At 41.2% G+C, this 20595-nt stretch overlaps 1 protein-coding gene across 1 annotated transcript; it reads right to left on the bottom strand.

Moving 5' to 3' along the window:
- Positions 1 to 4174: 4174 nt before the first annotated feature.
- rbms1a (RNA binding motif, single stranded interacting protein 1a) lies at positions 4175 to 20245 on the bottom strand. Its single transcript, XM_034579588.1, has 14 exons — positions 19947 to 20245; positions 17915 to 18057; positions 16054 to 16112; positions 14374 to 14465; positions 13094 to 13251; positions 12048 to 12127; positions 11828 to 11928; positions 11141 to 11190; positions 10959 to 11049; positions 9673 to 9726; positions 8708 to 8809; positions 7953 to 8021; positions 7630 to 7704; positions 4175 to 6360 (listed from the first exon to the last, which is right to left on the bottom strand). Exons 1-13 carry the CDS (start codon positions 19995 to 19997, stop codon positions 7636 to 7638), a joined length of 1119 nt encoding a protein of 372 aa, XP_034435479.1. The 5' UTR covers positions 19998 to 20245; the 3' UTR covers positions 4175 to 6360; positions 7630 to 7635.
- Between the last annotated feature and the right edge of the window lie 350 nt (positions 20246 to 20595).

The raw sequence follows: 20595 nt of genomic DNA, 5'->3' as shown, positions 1-20595 counted from the left end.
TGCTGCCCATGCTCCTTGGCTCATGTGTGCTTGTGTGAGTGTTAGTGTGAGTGTGTGTGTGTCGGAAAGTGGGTGAGTGTGTGTGCGTGCACACTGGGGTCATGTGTGGGTGTTTGTACAGGCTCCAACTTGCCCATGTGTGTGTGTGTGGGTGTGTGAGAGAATGTGTATGTGCATATGTGTGTGTGTGCATGTGTGTGTGTGCAGGGGGAGGCTGTGATGATAATGAGTGACAGTAACAACTGCCCGGCTGTGCGACCTCCAGGAGTGAACTTCTTTATTAAGAGATGATCTAACTGATGTGCTCGTGTTGAGCTGTGGAGGCTAAAGCTTTTTTGGAGGCTACAGACATTTTCTGTAAGTTTGAATTGTGTGTGTGTGTGTGTATAGATATCTTTGTGAGCCTAGAGCCTACGAAGTGAGGACATTTTGGCCGGTGTTCACATTATGACCCACTTTCAATGGGCTGTTTGAGGGTTAAGACTTGCTTTTAGGGTTAGGGATGGAATTAGGTTTATGTTAAGGTTAGGGTACGGGGCTTGGGAATTAATTATGCCAATGAGTGTCCTCACTAAGATAGAAGTACACAGTGTATGTGTGTGTGTGGGTGTGTGTGCTGAACTTGTATTACTTCCTGCAGTGAGGAGGAGGACGAGGAGGAAGCAAGTGCTGTAATACAGCCTCCTTCTTACAGTGGAATGGCTGGAATGCAGGTGTACACATGCATATGCTAGTGGAGCAAGATAAACGTACATAGGCCCCACCCTGTAAAATAATTTAAACTACGAACCCCCCAAAATCCCACTATTTGTCTCAAAGGCTTTTACAATCACTATCCTCAGGCTCAGCCCCTCTGTTCAGATAAGAAACAAGACTATCTGTCTGCAGCCGACCCAGAAACACTGAGGCTGCACTTCAGCTCACTGCTAACATCAGCAAGCTAACGTGTTAGCACATTGATCTTTAGCAGCTGTCGTGTTTTACACGTTTGACAAGTGGTAGCATGCAGACGTTTGCTCATTAGCACCAAACACAGAGGGCAGGTGCTGCTGATTAGATTGGTGGGTATTTTGTTATAAAGAATTTAAGGACAAATAATTATGAGCAGTTATTTTCACTAAAAGCTTAAGACAAAAACCTCATGGTGGTGCCAGAGGACATGTATGATGCTGTGTGCAAAGATAAACATTGTTTTAGATTGTTGTAACGCACAGTGATTCTTCAGATCAGCATGTGTGTTCGCAGCAGATCCTGTTTGTAAGTGTTGATACTACATTGTAAAAATACTCTATTACAGGTAAAAGTCTCTGTTTTAATCCACTGATATATTGGTTTGTTAACATCCATAAAAAAAGAGAGAATACCTGTTATAATTACTCAGCAGGTAAGTGCAGAATACTATCATACTAATATCAGAGGACATGATCCTAGGTTTTTTTTAAACATTTTATAGACTGAACAATCTACTGATCTACAGATTAATCGTACTCAATGAGGACAATTTTGGAAAATAATCATCAGTTGCATTCCCATTCTGTCAATCAAAATGCAGTGTCCCAGATTTACATGGTTCGTTATCTTGGCAATTTTTATTTCAAAGACAAGATGCGAATAATTGATAGGTACCTGGTGAAAATTCTGCTGATAGCTGGTGAGACAGCAATCACAAGAAGATGAGGTTAGGTGGATCGTCTCAGCCAAGAAAAGTGGATTGAGATTGTAGATTGTAAATTTACTCCATGGAAATATTGACACAGCACCTAAGACTACAAAAAACACAGCTAGAGGAATAATAGGAGAAATGGTTGCTATTTAGAACCAAAAATAGCAACTAAGACTATGGAGAAGATTAAACGAACCAGTTGATGAAAAGAGAGAATAGATGGACCGAAGAAGGTGTTACACCCAAAACAGTTGTCCTGTTTGTTTGCCCATATATGTCTGTATTACTATATAAATACCTATAAAAACCGAAGTATGTATTTTTTAGAATATAGGACTAGATGGTGAATATCCCTTGTACGTTTGAAGGTCTTCTGCACAATTTAAGTTACCAACTACCATGTAGATGTTAGCAGGTATTAGCGGTGACATAACCTTAGCTTCATCAAGTGTTTTGGCCTTGTGATCAATGATACAGGCCGAACCTGAGGGTACACTGAGGGTAAGGGTAAATCTGACTGGCTACTGTTTTGTATGGCGGTTCTATGAAAGCCATGACGCCTGCTCAGTGGATCAGACATCATTACCTCTCCGCCTTTTTAAACTAAACACTGTCCCATTTCAGAACATAGAACAAGATGAAGAATATCCCTTGTATGTTCTAACGCTCTAATTTATATCAGATGTTAGTGACCAATAGCGGATGTTATGGACACATCTTCAGTTGTGTAAAAAGAAAAATGAAATAACAGTGTCTCATCTCTTTGACATTTTGGTCTTCTTGCTAAAACCGACGAAATGATGGAGTAACAAGCAGTGACGGTAACAGTGTTATATTCTGAGGAAGCATCCCATGTGTTGAATCACTGATGTGTATCACACTAAATGAATGATATCGGATACTGTGGCAGGCCTCCCGTCTTTAACGTCTGTGCCCGAAGTCTGACCTTGGGCTTTCTCGAGGGATCAATGCCATGTGTCCCCTCAGCTGTGGAGAATTAAGAGACAGACAGAGAGCGGAGGAGAGGAAGGAGAGAGAGAGACTCTACTTTGGCATGTATCTTATGTTCAAAGGGTTGATGTCCTTACAATAGCCACTTGACTGACAAGTGTGTGTGTCTGTGTGTGCTTGGGCTGCATGTGACATATATTCCTGGAGTTGGGGTTAGAAGGGTGGCAGTGGGTGTGATGGCTAATCTTGCACCCCGGTGGTTTTGATCCTCTTGACTGGTAAGAGATGGGGGCATGGTGCCTTTATGTCTCCGGGATCAGCTGCACTAAGTCTGAGCTTAAGGAGGGAGATCCGGTGCAAGAGTGAAACTACAAAGGCAGAGTTCCAGAAATAGTGCAGGAGAGAATCATGAGCACACACATGTAGCCCTCACTCATCATCCGATCCATCAGAGCTTATATACATAGGATCAGAGGAAATGATCTGAGATTGAAAAGTAGCTCTGTCTGGAGGAGGTGTTGGACAGATCTGTCTTACAGCGCCCCCTGCTGCCATACATCAGTAAAGCCCCATACATTGATCAATGAAGTGGACATTGGATTATTGTGAGGATTATTTAACTTAAAAAAAAAAAAAAGATTTAATCATAAAAGGTTTTAAGCTGAGATTTCCAGAAATCTGTTTGCTATGTTATTGTTATACGAGTGTTAATCAGTTAGATTTTGGATTAAGAGGTCAAAGGTCATTTTTAGACCTAAAGATTAATTTACCCATAATGCAGAATATAACTCAGCGTGTAAAAGATTCATCATGTCTCCTTTAACTCTAATTATCTGAGCTTTCAATTCAAACTTTATATTAGGAGATTTAGATTAAAATCACATCTATGGCTTTGTATCGTATCTGAGTGTTGCATTGTATTCATTCATTTTGATCATGTATTTTAATCATGGGTTGTTCCTTGATCCTAAATCCACCCCCGCCCCCCCCTGCTCTGGATCCATACCAACATTTTATGGATTCTTCCTCGGCCCATGTCCCATCCGTCCACGAAATACATCCAGTTGTTTTTGTTTTAACTTGCTCACAAACAAACAAACATAACCTACTTCATGGAGGAAAAAAAACAAAAACAACCACCAATAAATTTATCCGACTAACAAGTATTTCCTCTGTATCTGAAGCCTGGCGCCAGAGAGTCAAACACATATCAAATGTGTATGTGTCATTAATCCACAGCTGCAAATGTTAATGAGATTAACGAGTACGATGGGAATGAATGGGCCACAGATGGGGTACATGGGAAGATGGAAAGTATTGAGCAATGAGCTAAAGCATGACTGGAATTTTCATGGGACAATGTGTGTGAAACAGACTAACAGCAGATCCATCCATTGGATGTACTTGCTCATCTCTTTAGGCTCTGCAGCCAATCCCAGCTGACACTGTATCCCAAATATCTATTTATTCATCTATGATTGTCTCTATCATTTAAACCTCAAGACGAATGTGCAATAGCCAGAAAATACATACGCAAAAAGACCAGTCAGGAGTCGGGTGTGAGAAAGAGAAGAGCCTTTTATTAAGCACTGATTTTATTCCAGTCTTTTCAAAGGAGAGCGAGGAGAAGATTGTTTGAGAATCAGCTGAAGGTGACCGGGGAAGCAATGAGGATAACATGAACATTTTTTTATATTTATATTTTTCCTTTTTTTTTTGTTTTGTTTTGTTCCAGCAACAAGTGTTCAGAATAAGAAAGTACACTCAGTAAAAAAAAAAAAGAGCCTGTTACTGCTTGTATTTTCCTACTGTGAGCATTTACAGCTACAGTACAACCAATTGAGGAGAAGCACCGTGACCATACAGCTGTGACCATACATCTTGTTTCTCAGTCAATTTCTTACATCGGAAATCATAAATTTTAAAAAAATAAAAAAAGCAAGGAAAAAAACCCTCTTTTTTTTCCACTCTTGGCCCTAAACGTAAATAATTTATTCAACCTTTCAAACACATGTCGTCAATCATGTGATTTTCAACTTCCATCAAATTAAAATGAAATACTGCTGATTTTCATGCGTGATTGTTGCACTTTATTTTGCAGCAGGCAAGATTCAAGTTACTTTTTTAATTCTTCCAGATTGGCATATTATTACCAATTCACCAAAATGTGGCTAATCTGGAGAGATTTACAGTCGTAACCCAGGATTAGTGATTTGTTTTTTAAAGGGCGAACACAAAAGGTGATGGGAAAGTGGTGAGTCGTCTGAGATCTCTCTAAAATGGCAAAGGCAGAAGAAATGCAGCAAATGAATGCATGGAGCCTGCATTCATTTGTTTCAAACACACAGTAAACCAACTACTCTTGGGGAGAAGCAGGTAGTTGTCTTACTTCTGAATCTCTAAAATGGAGCATCACAACCGAACAACACTCATCACGTCGTGCAAAAACAAGAAACAACCGGGACAGATGTGGTGACGAATAAAGACGAAGCGAAGCACAAAGTTTCTGAGAGAAATGCTGCGCGTGGGAGACAAAAAAAAAACGGTACAAGTCCGATTCAGCCAGCTCCTGAGCGTGGCTTTTTGTTCTGCTTCGTCCACACTGATGAAAAAGGGGCTTTACCTGCAAACCCCACAACACCAGCCGGCTCTGGCAGAACCATGAGGTAGATCACTTGGTCAAGCTGACCACAAGAGAAAAAACAAAACTCCTAAAAGATGCCCATTGGGTGTAAAACTCGTAATTTCATAAAAGTACGGCTCCTGTTTCATGTCATCCTAAAGTTTGAAATTAAAAAAAAAAAAGGAAGGAAAAGTGAGAATAAGGAATTACCTTGCTCTGAGTTTACCACCGTTCTGTTTTCTTAGTATTGCCGTGGGGTTCTCATTGTCTTTATTGCTACCACATAACTCGATAGCGAAACACTCGAACAATAGAAATCTCTGTGATTTCACACACACATTTAATCAATCAGATAGAAATACTAGAAATATGACACCTGATCAAGTTTGATGGAAAAGAAAATGTTGGAGGATGTTTGATGTGACGTGAGGAAGGAAGGCACCGTTTCCGATAATAAATTCATTAATTCCCTAATGAAATGGTCACCTGTGTCAGCTGTCAAGTACAGTTGAGCATAAATTGATTCTGTGAGCTTTTCTGTGGCCACTTTGAAAACCCAAAAAAGAAAAGAAAAGAAGCTATTCGGAAACATGAAACTTCAGTGCAAACAACGTTTTGCAAGGTTTTTCCATATATCACAAATAAAGGAACTATAAAATCATAGAAACCTTGAATGGGGAAGGGGGGTTTGGGGGGTAGCTCAATCTCATGCATTTTAATATCCCATCATACTGGGGTGTGGGGGTGTGGGGCTGTGGGGAGGTGGAAGGGGGGGCGGAGGTGGGGGTGGCTAAGGACGGGAGAGGCCGGGGATCCTCTGGTATTGGTTTCGAGGATCCATGAAAAAAAGAGAAAAAGAAGAGCATGTTGTTTCTTATCAAAATAAATCTCGTATTTTTTTTTTTTTTCTTCTTCTTATTTTTCTTAGTTTTTTTTTTTTTTTTTTATGATTAGCCGACTGCTTGAGTCCATTTACACTGTCCTCATTTCCACCACAAACGTTGGGCTGTGCAAAAAAAGTTCACGTGTCTGGTCCAATCAGAGAAGGCGGTGACTGCTTTCACTGTGATGTCATCAGCAACTTCTCACCTGCCGTCTGGCTCACAGAGTGGAGGGAAACAGCCTGAGTGTAAAGACACGGAAAACAGAAATGAAACAAACAGAAATGAAATAAACACTGTAAACGAATATTAACAAAAAACAGAGGAATGCTGTTTTTAATACAGGAGCGTTATACGGTCTTAATAAGAAATAGATTAGTTTATCATCATTTATCAATATTAGTTTTTACCTGCATTTATTTTGTACGTGGGCTGTTTTAATACCATAATAATAATAATAAATGATCTTATCTAACCATGGCTTAGCTTACGTTAGCTTATCTTATCTTTTTATCATTGACTTTCTGCAGAGCTTGACTGTATGAGACTGCTCTCATATTTTTCTGCTGAGGGGAAAAACATTTCCCTCACGCTCCCCTAAAACCTGAGTTTAAACGGATAGTTCATCCTAAAATGAAAATTCACTGATTATCTACTCATCCCTTTGCCGATTAGCCACTTCTGGTGGACTTACAGGCCTAAAAACACAGTGTAAATTACATCGTTTCGAGTCAAATGTGAATGTCGGGGCTTGCGGACACTTAGATGACACCACACGAGCAGTATGGAGGCATGTTATGTTTTTTCTGTTGTTTTATTAAGTCTGAAGATACTGTAGGTCACTAATCAGCTACACTGTTTACCCCTGAAACTCCTAAAGGTGTTTTGTTGACTCTAACACTTCACCCACCCCGCCCCACCCCCATCAGCATAGGGCTGAGTAGATAATGAGTGAATTTTCATTTCTGGGTGAACTATCCCTTCAACATGTCTGAGCAGGAATTTGAGGCGGCTGAACCTGTTGCAACATGCAACCTACATAGTGTGTATGATGTGTGATGTGGAAATACGAAACATACACTGAAGTCTTATCAGTGAAGTCGGAGACATCTCGTGCGCAACGGTTAAAAAAGAGAAATATTAACCTTTTCAAAGAATCTGGTTTTTCCAGTGACAGAGAATTTTAAGTTAACTTATAACTTGTACTTTTATGTCTCAGATGTCTGAAGGGGATTTTTGTTTAATTGCTCTTTAATCTGATTAATGCCATCTGTACCTTTTATACAAGTATAATGTATAGTATTTTTACAACCAGGTAAATCCCAGAAAACCTTTTTCATTAATGGCTTATTACTGATTGTTGAAACCTTAGTCATTGATTGATCACCCTTCAATAAAGAAGATACTACGACATATAAACCCTCGGTATCTTCTGTGGTCGTTAAACTGCTGAAATAAACAAGTGGCTGGTTCTTACGTGACATGATATACGTTCAGAGACTGAAACGCACCTGTGATTACTTGCTGAGTTGACTGTAAGGAGATGAGTTGTTGGAAGAGTCCACTTGCTGTGGCGTGCCATTTTCCTGAAAAGAAAAACATTGTCTCTCATTTAGAACGTGATAATAACGGCCTTCACTGTGTTTGCACTGAGATAATTGATAGTTTCACAGGACCAACACTTCAAAACAAACCCAAGGCCTCCTGAATGGAAGTGGACTGGATTGGCACAGGGTGTTATAATTTTCTAAAAGAGTTATTGTTATTGCATTTAAACAACACTGGGAAGGAGGAGAATGAAGATTTGAACGAGAACAAGATATGATAAACTTACAGGTGGTGCCTGCAGGGGAGGATACTGAGGCATGTAAGCTCCCTGGACACCAGGGTTGGCAGCAATGTACTGTAAGATAAGAAAAATAAATAAAATTAGAGCCAAACTATGAACAATATATATTATGACAGAGTCTGGCCTGAAATACAGCCTTGATACACATGCATCTTGTGTTACCTAACTTTGAGGTATGTAGCACTTTACATATAACACAGCTGATCTTAAGTTACAGTGCAGGGGAAACCAAAACCACAAGAAGGAAGAAAAATAAAACACACAGAATTACATGTTAACACAGTGATAACAGGGAAGTTCATACAGCTACTGAGAAAAACGCTGTTGCCATAGCAATATGCCTCTGATCTGGAGGTCTCTATGGACTTTTGGGGGTTGATGCCGATATCAGGAAGTAAAAAAATTCCAATACCGATATATCAGCCGATATATATATATATACTGTATATAAAAGGTTTTATCCGAACCTCAATAGAGCTTGTAAATATGGAACAATTTTGGCTGAGAACCAAAAATATTAAACTGTAATCCATTCAACAAATACAAAATAAAGATTTCAGCTGAAAAACTCAAGTATGTCCATGCAAAGATGGCGACTGGTGGTCAATTTATAATCATAGCGTAAACTGAAACCGGTGTTTTTATCATAACATCTGTGAGTGTTTTATATTTATTTGTACCAGACGGATTAAATGTGATAAACACTGTGAGAATGTAGGAGCTCCCAGACTTCCACTCACCGCTCCAGTGTTTCCCAACGACAGCTGTCCCATCTGCTGAGTAATCATGGCCGAGGGGTGCAGTGACATGGAGGGATCCACAGAGGGAGACATCACAGAACCCTGCAACACAAAGCAGCTCCGTTTATTAAACAACACATCACATGATACAGTCACACAAACTGAATCAACTCATTCTGATAAAACTATAATAACACATAAAGACTGCAACAGGAGTGCTGTGTATAAATATAACACGAGTCCCTGTTTAAAACCTTCATATGTAAGACAGAGCAGAAAGATCTGATGCTAAAAAACACGTTTCTTAATGGGTTCGAGAAAATGTAAACTAATATGTCCGCAGTCGGCAGCATTCTGAGGTGGGCGTAAAGTATTCTGAGGCTCCCGGGCTGCGTTAAGGGAAAGTATGACATAGGCAGCTCCGCTCTGTCTTCAGATGGCGTGTACTCCTTTAAACATGATGCCTTCAGGGAATAGACCATTTCCTTGTAAAAAGTGGGGGAGGGGGCAGATCAGCAGAGACACTTGTTCCGCTGGAAACCATCTGTTGGAAGAGTCAAAGAGTCACAAGACTGTCTGCTTCAGGCATTTCCTGCTGGATCCAAAGAGAGGAGGAGGAGGAGGCCGGAGGGGGGGGGGGGGGGGGGGGGGGGGGGCGGAATGTCTGTTTCGTTGTTCCATTCCTCTTTCATACACACTCCCAACACGCACACGTATATACACACACTTACAGTATATAAAAACACAGTGGCTGTATTTCCCAGAACTCAGCTCTGTCCTTCTACACTTGGGAACGTTTTTCAGACATTGTTTGGCTTGATGGCGTCGGCAGAACGGGCCGATCTAAAATAACACTGTTACTGAGCTACTGTGAGCCGAGAGCCTCAGCTGTAGCCGTGCCACACACCCACTTCCTGTACACAGAATAGGAGGGAGAGTATGAACAAACGCCGTCGTTCCCTTACCGGGTGTTGCATGATGTATGGTTGATGAGCCGCCACCCAAGAATGACTCTGTAACTAACAGAGGAGACAGAAAAGACAATGTTACTTGTGTGTCACTGCATTAAGGCAGCCGCTAACCTATATGATATATATACAACTTTCTTACTGATGTCCACACCAAGCTAACAGACACAGCAAACTCTAAATGGCAAAGCAGGAGGAAGGGGAATTTACTTAGCTTTTAGGGCAGCTACTGAGAAAACCCTGTCATTTGAGCCTCTGATCCAGAGGATCTCAGATCTCTGGTAGCGAGGCGTGGTGACATTAAGAGGGGTCTTAATTTATTTATTGGTTGTGGCATGCACTACTGTATGTATGTATAAGGGCCTGGACGTGTACTTATAAGTAGAGATGTTCCAATCGCCATGGACTAACAATCCGGAGCCACTTTGATAAATTACCTGAAGGTAGATCTTATCACACTGATGCTTGTTCAGGTCTTCATTTTTCTAGAAAGTTTAATTAGTTATTTTAATTCTATAAAAATGAGGTCAAACATCATGATTGACAGCTGTAACTGATTCGTGATTAGTCAAGCTCGTTGGAATCTCTCTACAGCCGCTCCAACCCCCCCCCCCCCCCCATCGCTATACTGCACAGACTAAATGAGCAAGATAGCAGCTTTCATATCCAGGATATTTTGGCTTTATTTCTGGATAGTGGGAGGAAGTATAGACGTGTCGACCTGCTTTATATACATCTTTGCCTCAGTGTTTGTGCTGCCATTTAATGGACAGCTGGAGGGGTGTGTCTGAGAGGAACTGCCTCCTCCCTCTGATTAAAAAGTGAGCTGTGGTCAAAACTAGTTGTGGATAAGGACAGAAAAACCTGAATGCATTCAGTGAGTGTCTATAGCATCTGGTAGATGACTCTATTCCAGACCTGTGTGTATGTTTAAACCCTGCTCAACGAGACCCTACATTCATCCCTCCTGAATGAATTCCAAGCGAAGAATGTTGTCAGTGGTCGGAAGTGTTCGTGCTGAATAGAAAGATGATGAATCAAGCACGAATCCACTTATGATGAAGCATGACTCAGAGAGAGAACTTCACTCGTACGACACACTAAGCTTTCTGCTATATTACATGATGAAGTGTGAGGTGATCTGGAGCAGTTTTATCACCCGCATCTGTAGCACCTGTCACACCCACACACAAGCAAAGATAGAGCCTAGCACACTAATAATCGCTCCATGAATTCAAATGCAACATAGAGGGGAAGAGTGAGACGGGGATCTTGTGCAGTACCTGGTAAGCAGAGACTGGAGACATGTAGGGGGACATCGCAGGCTGCACAGTCATTATCCTGTTGGTCACTGGATACGGAGAAGGATAGTACCTGGGAAACAAAAGACAGTATTTCAAAACCAAGCTGAGGATTTATGAGGCCAGTGAAAAAGTTAACATCATGAACTGTTACTACAACCTACCCATTCTGTATAGCTGCTGAGGAGGGGTCATAGGTGAGAGTCATTGCACCCTAAGCCGAGAGAACAGAAGATTATTATTAGACTTAGAAGAATTTCTTATCTATGTCTTATCACTGCGTCATAACAATTTAACCCAAAATGAAATAATGTTCAGTACATGTGAAAATGATAAATTTTGTCAGTTTTAACATGGTAATATATTAAAATGTTAACGTATCTTGTACCTTATAACACAGATTTTACACCATGGCATTCATGAACCCCCTATTTTATTTTAGTTTGTATTCAATTCATTGTAATCTTAATCTTTTGATTAAGGATTGCTTAACATTTAAACTGTTTAAAATGTCATAATTTTGTCTTATAAAGCAGTTTGTGACTTGTTATATAAATAGGGTGAATAATATTAATATAATGATAATAATATCTCCAGGATTATATAATAAATGTGATTTATATAAGACAAATAATCATTTTAAAAGTGGTTCAAGTTTTTTTTAAAATAGGAATGATTTAACACATTTAGCCGAATTTATGACATCTTGTGAACCTTTGTGTGTGAGCTGGGTGCAGCTGTATGCAGGCCACACTAATAATAACTTAATTCATTCTTATAGCATTAATAATTTAACATAGAGGAGTTGGCAAAAGGTAAAAGTTATAGTAAGATGAAAGGTGGACACTTACTAGTCTAAAATCCCCCGTCTGTCCGTTGGGAGCGAATCCGCTGTGAGCGTGTTTCTTCCTTTGACTGTCTGCAAACTTACACAGCAACGGCTGAGGTGGAGCTGTGAGCAAAGCACAAAGAGAAGAAAAACGTATTAACAGTCACTCAACAATCAATCATCACCACCTCCACAGTTTTCATGTGGAGGAAAATGTGCAGTGAGGTGAAATTCCTTCCTACCCAGACCTCCAGAAGCTATCTTGATAAATTTTCCATTAAAGTGGGAGATGACTGCGTTACACTGCTCCGTTGTGTCCATCCTGACAGGGGAGAAGATGAAACAACACCCATGACTCATCAGTAAATAACACAGAGTTGATCTACAGTACAAAAAAAAGCAAATCCTGAACAGAAAGAGGTATTGTTAAGCATGACTCACATTGGGATCACTCTTAGCGCACCGCGTACAAAATTCAAACATGACCGTCCTCTTCATTTTAATGCTTCTTCACACTCTAGTCGGATTCTGACACAAATATTCTTGCCTTTATGTGTAAATAGAACAGGAGCTAATCAACGGTATCTCGGCTCATCTTCACACCCTCAGCAGGTTTATGGGTTTAAGATTCAGTGTGAGAACTATTTCGAAGATCATGGCTGGGTAACAAACATCAAAGACAAAGGTCAACACCAGCCTGTGTCTTGCATGAGATCACACAGACATGGTTTGCCATTACAAGACTTGTGACAGCAGTTTAAACACAGAACAAGTCCTGTGCAGACGACCGGACATGGCCGACTTTAATGACGTAAAGTGTCAAACTAATATTTGCATGTGTGATCGTAAAACAGGAAGATGTTGAAACCAGGTCTGAACTGCACCAAAACTGGATGTTTTTCAACATTATTGTCGATTTCTCAGAGAATAATTCATGGATCTTAATGACAAATATGACTGATATTTATGAATGTGTGAAATTTGGTGCAGATCCAAATGATCAAATCTACATCTACTGAATTTAAATGGAGTTTCGAAGGGGGACTGTTGGGCCTCGGCAGAGATATGTGCTCTCTTGTTGCCATTGTGGTTGTGATTGCATAATAATCTTTTGCAAATATTCCTATTCTTAACACAAATTGACAAAATATTTGTATATGAATGATTACTCTTGAAAAGTAGCTAAGTTGTTTGAATATTCATTGGGTGTCAAACATGTGGGTCTATTCTGCAAATACTCTAAAGGTGATTCCTCAGGGCCTAATTAAATCAATGATCTGAAACTAACCTGGCGAAGCCCACGCCTCGGCTGTTGCCGCTGTAGTCTCGGAGGATCCGCGTGGAGACGACCTGGCCAAACGGCTGCAGCATGTTCTCCAACTCCTTCTCGTCCACAGAGAGAGGCAAGTTGGAAATGTACAGATTTGTTGGGTCCTGCTCCTGTTGCTGTTTGCAGGAGAAGAGGAAGGAAAAGAGAAAATATATTCAATGTGCTGTGTGTTTTATCGTGTGTTCTGCATGTGACATCTGACCTGAGATGTTTCTCATTCAGCAGGCAGAGGAGCAGATAAAGGCAGTGCTGCGATTATCTTCAATGACAAATCGGACAGAATATATTCTTCTCTGGTATGAAATAATGTCTTGCTGGATGAGGATTTGAGACGCAGCTGAAGAATGGTTTACGGTCAGAGGAAGACATTTGGTTAAGCAAACACTAAGAAGCTCTTGTGCACACACGCACAACCAGAAACACACTTCATCTTTACTGTGCAGCAGCTCAGCGCCTCCACGGTCTTCCCTAGAAACAGCAGGAGAGCAGCGTAGCCTAGCTACCGCAACACAAACTGTGCTCTGCTGTTTGTTCCAAACAGAGCGGCTACATGCAGGTCTCCAGACAGCAACCCCTCATCAGTGAACTAGGAAACAGGGTCGCAACTGGAAGGGACTTTAAAGACAATATCTGATGATTGAGACTATTTCCGCTGTCCTCTACGAGACAAATCACAGATGTAACACAGATATATCCTGTTTGTTGTCTAAAAATATGTTTTGAAAAATGAAAAACTGGTGTGCTTTACTTTAAATGAGTCACAGAGGATCAAAAGTGAGTCAGAGTAGTAGTACTGCAGCTATAGTGCTTTGGTGCAGAAATATATCAGTATGCATGAATGGTAAATGTGATTCTCTGTGATAGTTATAATAAAATCAAACTTAAACTTTGCATTGTCTGCACAGTCTAAACTAACCAGAGATTACTGTGCGTGTGTGTGTGAGCTGCGGCTGCTGTGTGTGACCTGTCACACTGACTGACGGGCTGTTTGGCAGCGAGAGACGTGACATCTGGTTTCTACAGTGAAAGTAAATGGGGTCACGAGAAGAACAGCTTGTCAGCTGAGGTCACGTGACCAGTCGAATGTCGTTCGCCAACACACACCGGACACATGCACACATTAAAGAAGAACAGCCCCGCAGAGATGTTCACAGGCAAGGCAAATATGTACATACACGCACACGCACACACACACATGCACACATATATATATATATACACACACGGCTGTAACTCACCTTGGCCATCTGGGCCTGTATGCCACTGGTTTTCAGAGCATGCACAGCCTTCAAAGCAGCTCCTGGGCTGTCAAAGTCCACAAAGCCGTAACCTGTATTTGGTAGAACAGTATTTACATGATCAGTCAACACATAATGAGGCAAACCACCTATTTTAAATGGAAGAGTGTTACTGAGGGATTGATCATACACTGAGGTTCATTGTTTGATACTGTAAATACATCGAGATGTGTTTTGCATTATGAATCAATGATGTCGTCGTTTACATTTATGCAAACTATTTTTTTACGGATCTGATTTCTCTCATTGGTTTCTGCGTTACTTTAAGTAACAGTTCAACACTTTGATGAGAAGCTTGATACCGCGCTCACGTCTAAAATTTGTTTTAGAATCCTCCTTAAAGAATTAAGGAGCAAGAGACAAGAGTAATCTAAGACAAATGATCTTCTGCTGTCCTCATTGGTTGCTCAGTTTTCTTTAGACTTAAATTTGATTACTGAGACAAATTTTCGATATTGTGTGGGCTCACGAGCGAGCCAATCAAGCTTTCTTTTGTTAATCTTATCTCGAGAATTGTATCATTTGAAACAAATAAACGTTAGTGGAGGGAGACAGAAATAGGACCATTTTAACATCTTAACCGAGGATCTAAATCTCTCATTTACCTTAAAATGAGTTATGTCTCGGAGAAAAAGGCAATAAAGACCAATGAGAGATCGTATGTTAAATGTTCCTTTTCTCTGGGTAAATATGTTACATGGCCCAGCAGCCAGTTATCTCAGCTTAGCATCAAGACTGGAAACAGAGGGAAACAGCTAGCCTGGCTCTTTCCAAATGTAAGAAAACCATTTTTTGTTGAATCTGTACCAAACTGTATGTAACTGTAACTGAGGTGTGTAAATGACATGTTGAAGTTTTGCAGGGGATTCATTCTTTGCTGAGATCAACAATTCAATTCAGAGTCTTTAAGTCAAAATGTCAAACTGTTAACCGGTTTCTATGTCTATGATAAATTGCACACACTTTCCATGCCCTTTCACCGTTTCCCAAAGCACACCAGGCTCTTTCTGATTCATGAATATGTTTTCCTATCATCCCGTCACTCACTGGTTTCTATGTATTTTCAATACTGTGTAAATCTGCGACTCTTGAGGAGGCTAATCCATCATAATCTGCTTTTGTTTCAGTCAAACTCACTGTATGGTATCATTGCATTGTAATGCAGTGCAGGGGGTTGTAAATCAACATACGTTCAGCTGTGGTGTCAGACCACAAAGTAACAGGTTTGACAAAAATAAAAGCAGACATAGCCACTGTTGGTGTGTTCACAGTGATGGATCACCCAACTCGAGGAAGTATTAGACGTAGCAATCGGTTTTCACACTGGGTGGAAAATCATGAGCTGCAGGGAAGGAGTGGAAATTCATTCCAAACCACATGGAACATGTTAAAGGAATTATCTGCAGTCATGTATAGTCATACACAGCATACAAACTAAAGCATCAACGACTGTTCCATTGATGGATCAGGTAAAACATGTATTAGCCTCCATATTTAAACGTGCAGCAGAGATACGCTCCAATACTGGGATTTCAATGATGACATTAAATATAGATTTTCTTCTTATAGAACAGAGCTGAACAATGACGGCTACTACGGTGAGTTAATGACCTTACTGACCTTTACATTTGTTGGTTGTCTTGTCCAGGATTGCCTTTGCTGACTGAATCTTTCCATACCTGAGCAAACATGAACATAAAGATTACTGTCAAAAAATAGAAGAACTGGTGATCATCCTTTTTTAAAAAACAACTGAATCTCTGAGCCTTCTCATTACCTCCCCCAAGGAGGTTATGTTTTCACCTCTGTCCATTTGAGTGTTTGTTAGCAGGATTACACAAATTAAACTAGGATTGTATTTAAACAAAACTCTGTGAAAGAATGGGACATGGAGCAAGATAGAAGACATAACATTTTGGCGCAGATGTGGACAAACTACCATCACTTTCTTAAATTGGATGAAAAAGAGACTGATGTTCCTGAACGTGTGTAATTTGGTGCTTGATTGAATTTACTGTTGGGCCCTCTACTGAGGGCCATTCTCGTTATGTAGTGTTTATGTCAGTCAAATGTCTGTGTGTCCCTGAGGATATAATTTGTACAGAGAGTAGCTTCATTCATCACGGTGATATCAAACAGCAGAAAAAGGACAATTTATGAAAATGCTAAAAAAAAGTGGTAATGCTCATTGAGATACATCACTACATGTTACCAAACACTGATAATCCAATTTCAGAGTTTCAGGCTCTGTTTGACTTAATAATAAGTTGAACTGTGGCACAAGCTGTGAGCTGCAATCTGAATGCCTAGCTTACATCACCATTCAGAGCTTGTTGCTATGAAAAGCGCTTTCATTTCTGCTTTGTGCTGCCAAACACCATTGGGAGCATGAACAAAACACAAGCAAACAGGACACAAACAGCTGCTGCGGCTGGTTACATGGGTGAATGCCTCTCTCCATATGTTCGGGATTCAGAGGGAACGAGAGGAGACAAAACTCCACTAATGATGGCGTCCACCGCACTCACCACTCGGACCGAAGCCTGTAGTATTGAACGTGTTTACCTGGCTGCTTTACACAACATCTTTTGAATGTCATGTTGGCTTCACTTCCACAGTGGAGCGATGACTTCTCTCTGTTTATAGATGTGGTTGGAGCGTTTTATGTGTCAGCGTACACTATGGTTAGACCAGTGCATAATCCTGAAGACAGACATTGATGTTTTTGCACGAAAACATCCAATACTCAAACAAATAAGTATTTTCGATCAATTTGTTTAATTAAATTTGGTTTTTATTTAGCTATTCGAATGCTATTTATTTAGTTAAATTTCCAAAACCTCGCTTGTCATCATCGAGGAAACAGCTTCATAACTGTTGTTGACAGGATGTTTTGATGAAACCCAGAGTGATTCATCAAAACATTCTGTCAACAAATTCAATTTTTAGAAGCTCGTAATTAAATTGGGAAATGCCTGTTTTTATTGTCATGCCAAGAGCTAGAAGAGAAGACTGCTTACACTCTCATAGCTAACTGTCCAGGAAATATGAAGCTAGCACCCTCAGCTAGTTAGCTTAGCACAAAGAGTGGAAACAGGGGGAAACAGCTAGCCGGGCTCTGTCCTAAGGTAACGAAATACATCTAATGTTACCAGCCCTTTATAATTCACAAATTGACCTTATAAATCTTGCATGTAAAATATAACTTGTTATGGTATTACAGTTGTTTCCAGTCTTTGTGCTAAGCTAAACTAAGATAAGCAAAGCTAGCATCACCTGGCAGTGTGTTGTCTGTGGTTATCAAGTCAGACTGGGATGACTTTGGTATTTGAAATTCTCCAGCCTGCTACTGGCCCCTTTTTTTCAGCAAACAAGCATATCAGTGACAAAACACTGCTGTGCACACACAAGCATACTTGTAGTGTGTAGTGTTCAGTGTTCAGTGTTCAGAGTGTGTGTGTGTGTATGTGTGTGTACTCACTGGTGACAGAGTTTGACCAGGTCCAGGTCTGTAGTGGCGGGAGGCAGTCCGCGGATGTACAGGTTAGTTTTGCTGAGCTGCTCCAGGCCTGTGCTGCTGCTGTTGCTGCTGCTGCCGGGACTGGACGGAGTCATGGGGTACGACTGCACACAGGAAACCCACTGTTAGGACGTGTATGGGAGCTTGATAATCTAATTTAAAACGCAGGTCAACGGTGATCCCAAAAACATCTCATCCCATCTGCGTTGCAGTAAAAGTTGGGCTCTTGTACATATGTGATAAGTACATTTCCTTTATAATACAGCACCATTTTCAATATGACACTTTTTATTGACCTGTCCAAGGTGTACCACACCTCTAGGATTGGCTACAACCACCCCCGCGGACCTCAAAGAACTGATGTTATAATGGATGTAATGTAACTATTTTTAGACTAAAACATCTCTACTTTTTACCTCAGTAAAAGATTTGAATATCGTTCTTCCAACCGGTCTCAGTGTAAGTCAGGTTTGACCTTCAAGCTCCTGGTTGTTGTAAAAATGTGATTCAAAACCACAGAGTATAACAAAATATATTTATTCTGGGATGTGGGCGTTGATGATTCACAATTTGATTAAATCTCTGTTCACATCTTCACATCCTGCCGTTGTGTTTAGCACAAAACTACAGTTTTCTTCATTCCTGTGAGCCAAACCACACCGCGCTGCCCTGCAAAGCATTTCCTTCCCCTTACTCATTCATTAAAATAGCTCCCAGCCACACCAAACCCTCTCCCGATCAGATCAAAGACAAAGGCATGACAGAATCACACCATCTGTCCATAACCAAAGGACAATCCGCTCCAAGTGCCAAATCCACGGGTATAACTATGATCGCGCCAAACAAGAATCACTGACATACCCCTCCAGAGTCTTGTGACGGGTGAACGTTCGCAGCAGCTATTTTTCTTTTACAGATGAGGAATTGATTGCTGTGGCAGGAACATCTGTTCGGCCTGTTATGTGTTCAAGTGGAGGCCTTACATTTTTGTTGGTATGCAATTACCACGCTAACTTTATTTGAGACCACCACAGGTTCACATAAGGCCTCTGAGAGCGTGCAGGGTCTCCATTAAAGACAGCAGCCATACTGTATTTCCCAGACACAATATGAAATAGTATAGCAGACTAAACCTGTGTTAACGATTACACTGAAAACTCATTCACTGCTTCACCGCAGGGGGTTTAGATTCATGTCCTCAAAGACATCGAGCACTATCTTCCGATGAAACATTACAGCTGGATTTGAAATGTGGGTATTTGGGGTGTTATAGGCGGCAAGCTAAAAAAAAAAACCCTGAAACCCTCAAACCACCTAATCTGATTCAGGCATCTCTATCATCACAGGGGCCTTCTCTATTCTCATCTCCCATCTAAATCCAAAGGTGCGATGGGAGAGCAGATGGGTCTTCGATTGCATTTTTTCTGTTCACCTGAGAGGTCAAAATGAAGGATGCGACCTGCACAGTTCACTCCAGCCCACTGACACACATTACATTACATTACCTTAGCCTGAGCTATCTCCCCCCCACCCCCCCACCTCCCCACCCCCCTCTCTGGATTCACCCAGAATATATTAACCTATAAAACATACTACAGTTCCCGTCATGCATATTGACCACAGCAGGCGATCGACTGGGCAAACAAGGTTATATGGACATAATAATGAAGGAGCTGCACATCTGGTCCGAAGCTGGGTTTATCTCAACATGAAGCCTAACAGATGATCGAGCTTCCCAAGTCGGACTAAAACGAGTGGATCCGTATTTATTACATGTTGTTGTATAGAAATACATGAATTCAGGGTGAAAATGATGTTATTAGACCGCATTTATTCCATATGGAAGCCGGGGAGGGCTCTCCAATGTCATATCTGGCTGCCATTATTCCGACTGTGTGTGTGTGTGTGTGTGCGAGCAGAAAAAAAAAAAAGTAGGCAGAGATTAAAGAAATGATAAATAATAATAAAGTGCGTGTATGTGTGCGGGACCTACCTGCTTGCGATTGGCTGTCTTCAGCGGGTTGCCCGTGTTTGCAAAGATCATCCTGGAGGTTACAGATGATATTTTTTCTCCCCCCCTCCGCCACAAATAAAAAAAATCGCAAAAAAAAAAAAAAGGAGAGAGGAGACGGAATCCGAGCGGCGAGAGGAGAACTATGAATGAGCCGGTGGGTTCAGATCATACCGGAGAGGATGGTTACTAAGAAATAGATCCTGCATAGGTGAAGTGACACATCTATACGGACAGATGCAGGAGATGGAGCAGCCCTCCGGTCCGGTTCATTGATCTACGACGTCCTGCTGCAGACCTCAGTCCCACCTACTACAGACCCAACCATCTGCGCCTGTGCGGGGGTGTCCGCCGTCACACGAAGCCGCACGGACGCCGCATTCGAACCCGCACCGCTGCTCTGTGTCGTTGGGTTAGAGGCGCGACGGTGCGTCCGGTGTCCGCGGCTTCGTGCGTGATCCGATACAAAAACGCACACGATGCGTTCGATTAGCAGAAGCGCAACGCGACCCCCTCGCCGCCTTCCATGTTGTCGTCGTCCGCACATACCAAACATTCTTCACCCCCACCTCCTCCAACCACACACACACACACACACACACACACACACACACACACCCTCTTCCTCTTC

This window comes from Hippoglossus hippoglossus, chromosome 3, assembly GCF_009819705.1.
Source record: "Hippoglossus hippoglossus isolate fHipHip1 chromosome 3, fHipHip1.pri, whole genome shotgun sequence".
NCBI classification, from domain to species: domain Eukaryota; kingdom Metazoa; phylum Chordata; class Actinopteri; order Pleuronectiformes; family Pleuronectidae; genus Hippoglossus; species Hippoglossus hippoglossus.
Note: the sequence above shows the minus strand (reverse complement) of the source record. Positions and strands in the feature narration are given on the sequence as shown.

What these genes read in the sequence shown, in the direction of transcription:
- rbms1a (XM_034579588.1), bottom strand. Translation starts at nt 19,997, where the DNA reads ATGATCTTTGCAAACACGGGCAACCCGCTGAAGACAGCCAATCGCAAG. An exon ending in AGACAGCCAATCGCAAGCAG is followed by an intron (nt 18,058 to 19,946) that starts GTAGGTCCCGCA and finishes TCCTGTGTGCAG; the next exon opens with TCGTACCCCATGACTCCGTC. An exon ending in GATAGCTTCTGGAGGTCTGG is followed by an intron (nt 11,929 to 12,047) that starts GTAGGAAGGAAT and finishes CTTTGCTCACAG; the next exon opens with CTCCACCTCAGCCGTTGCTG.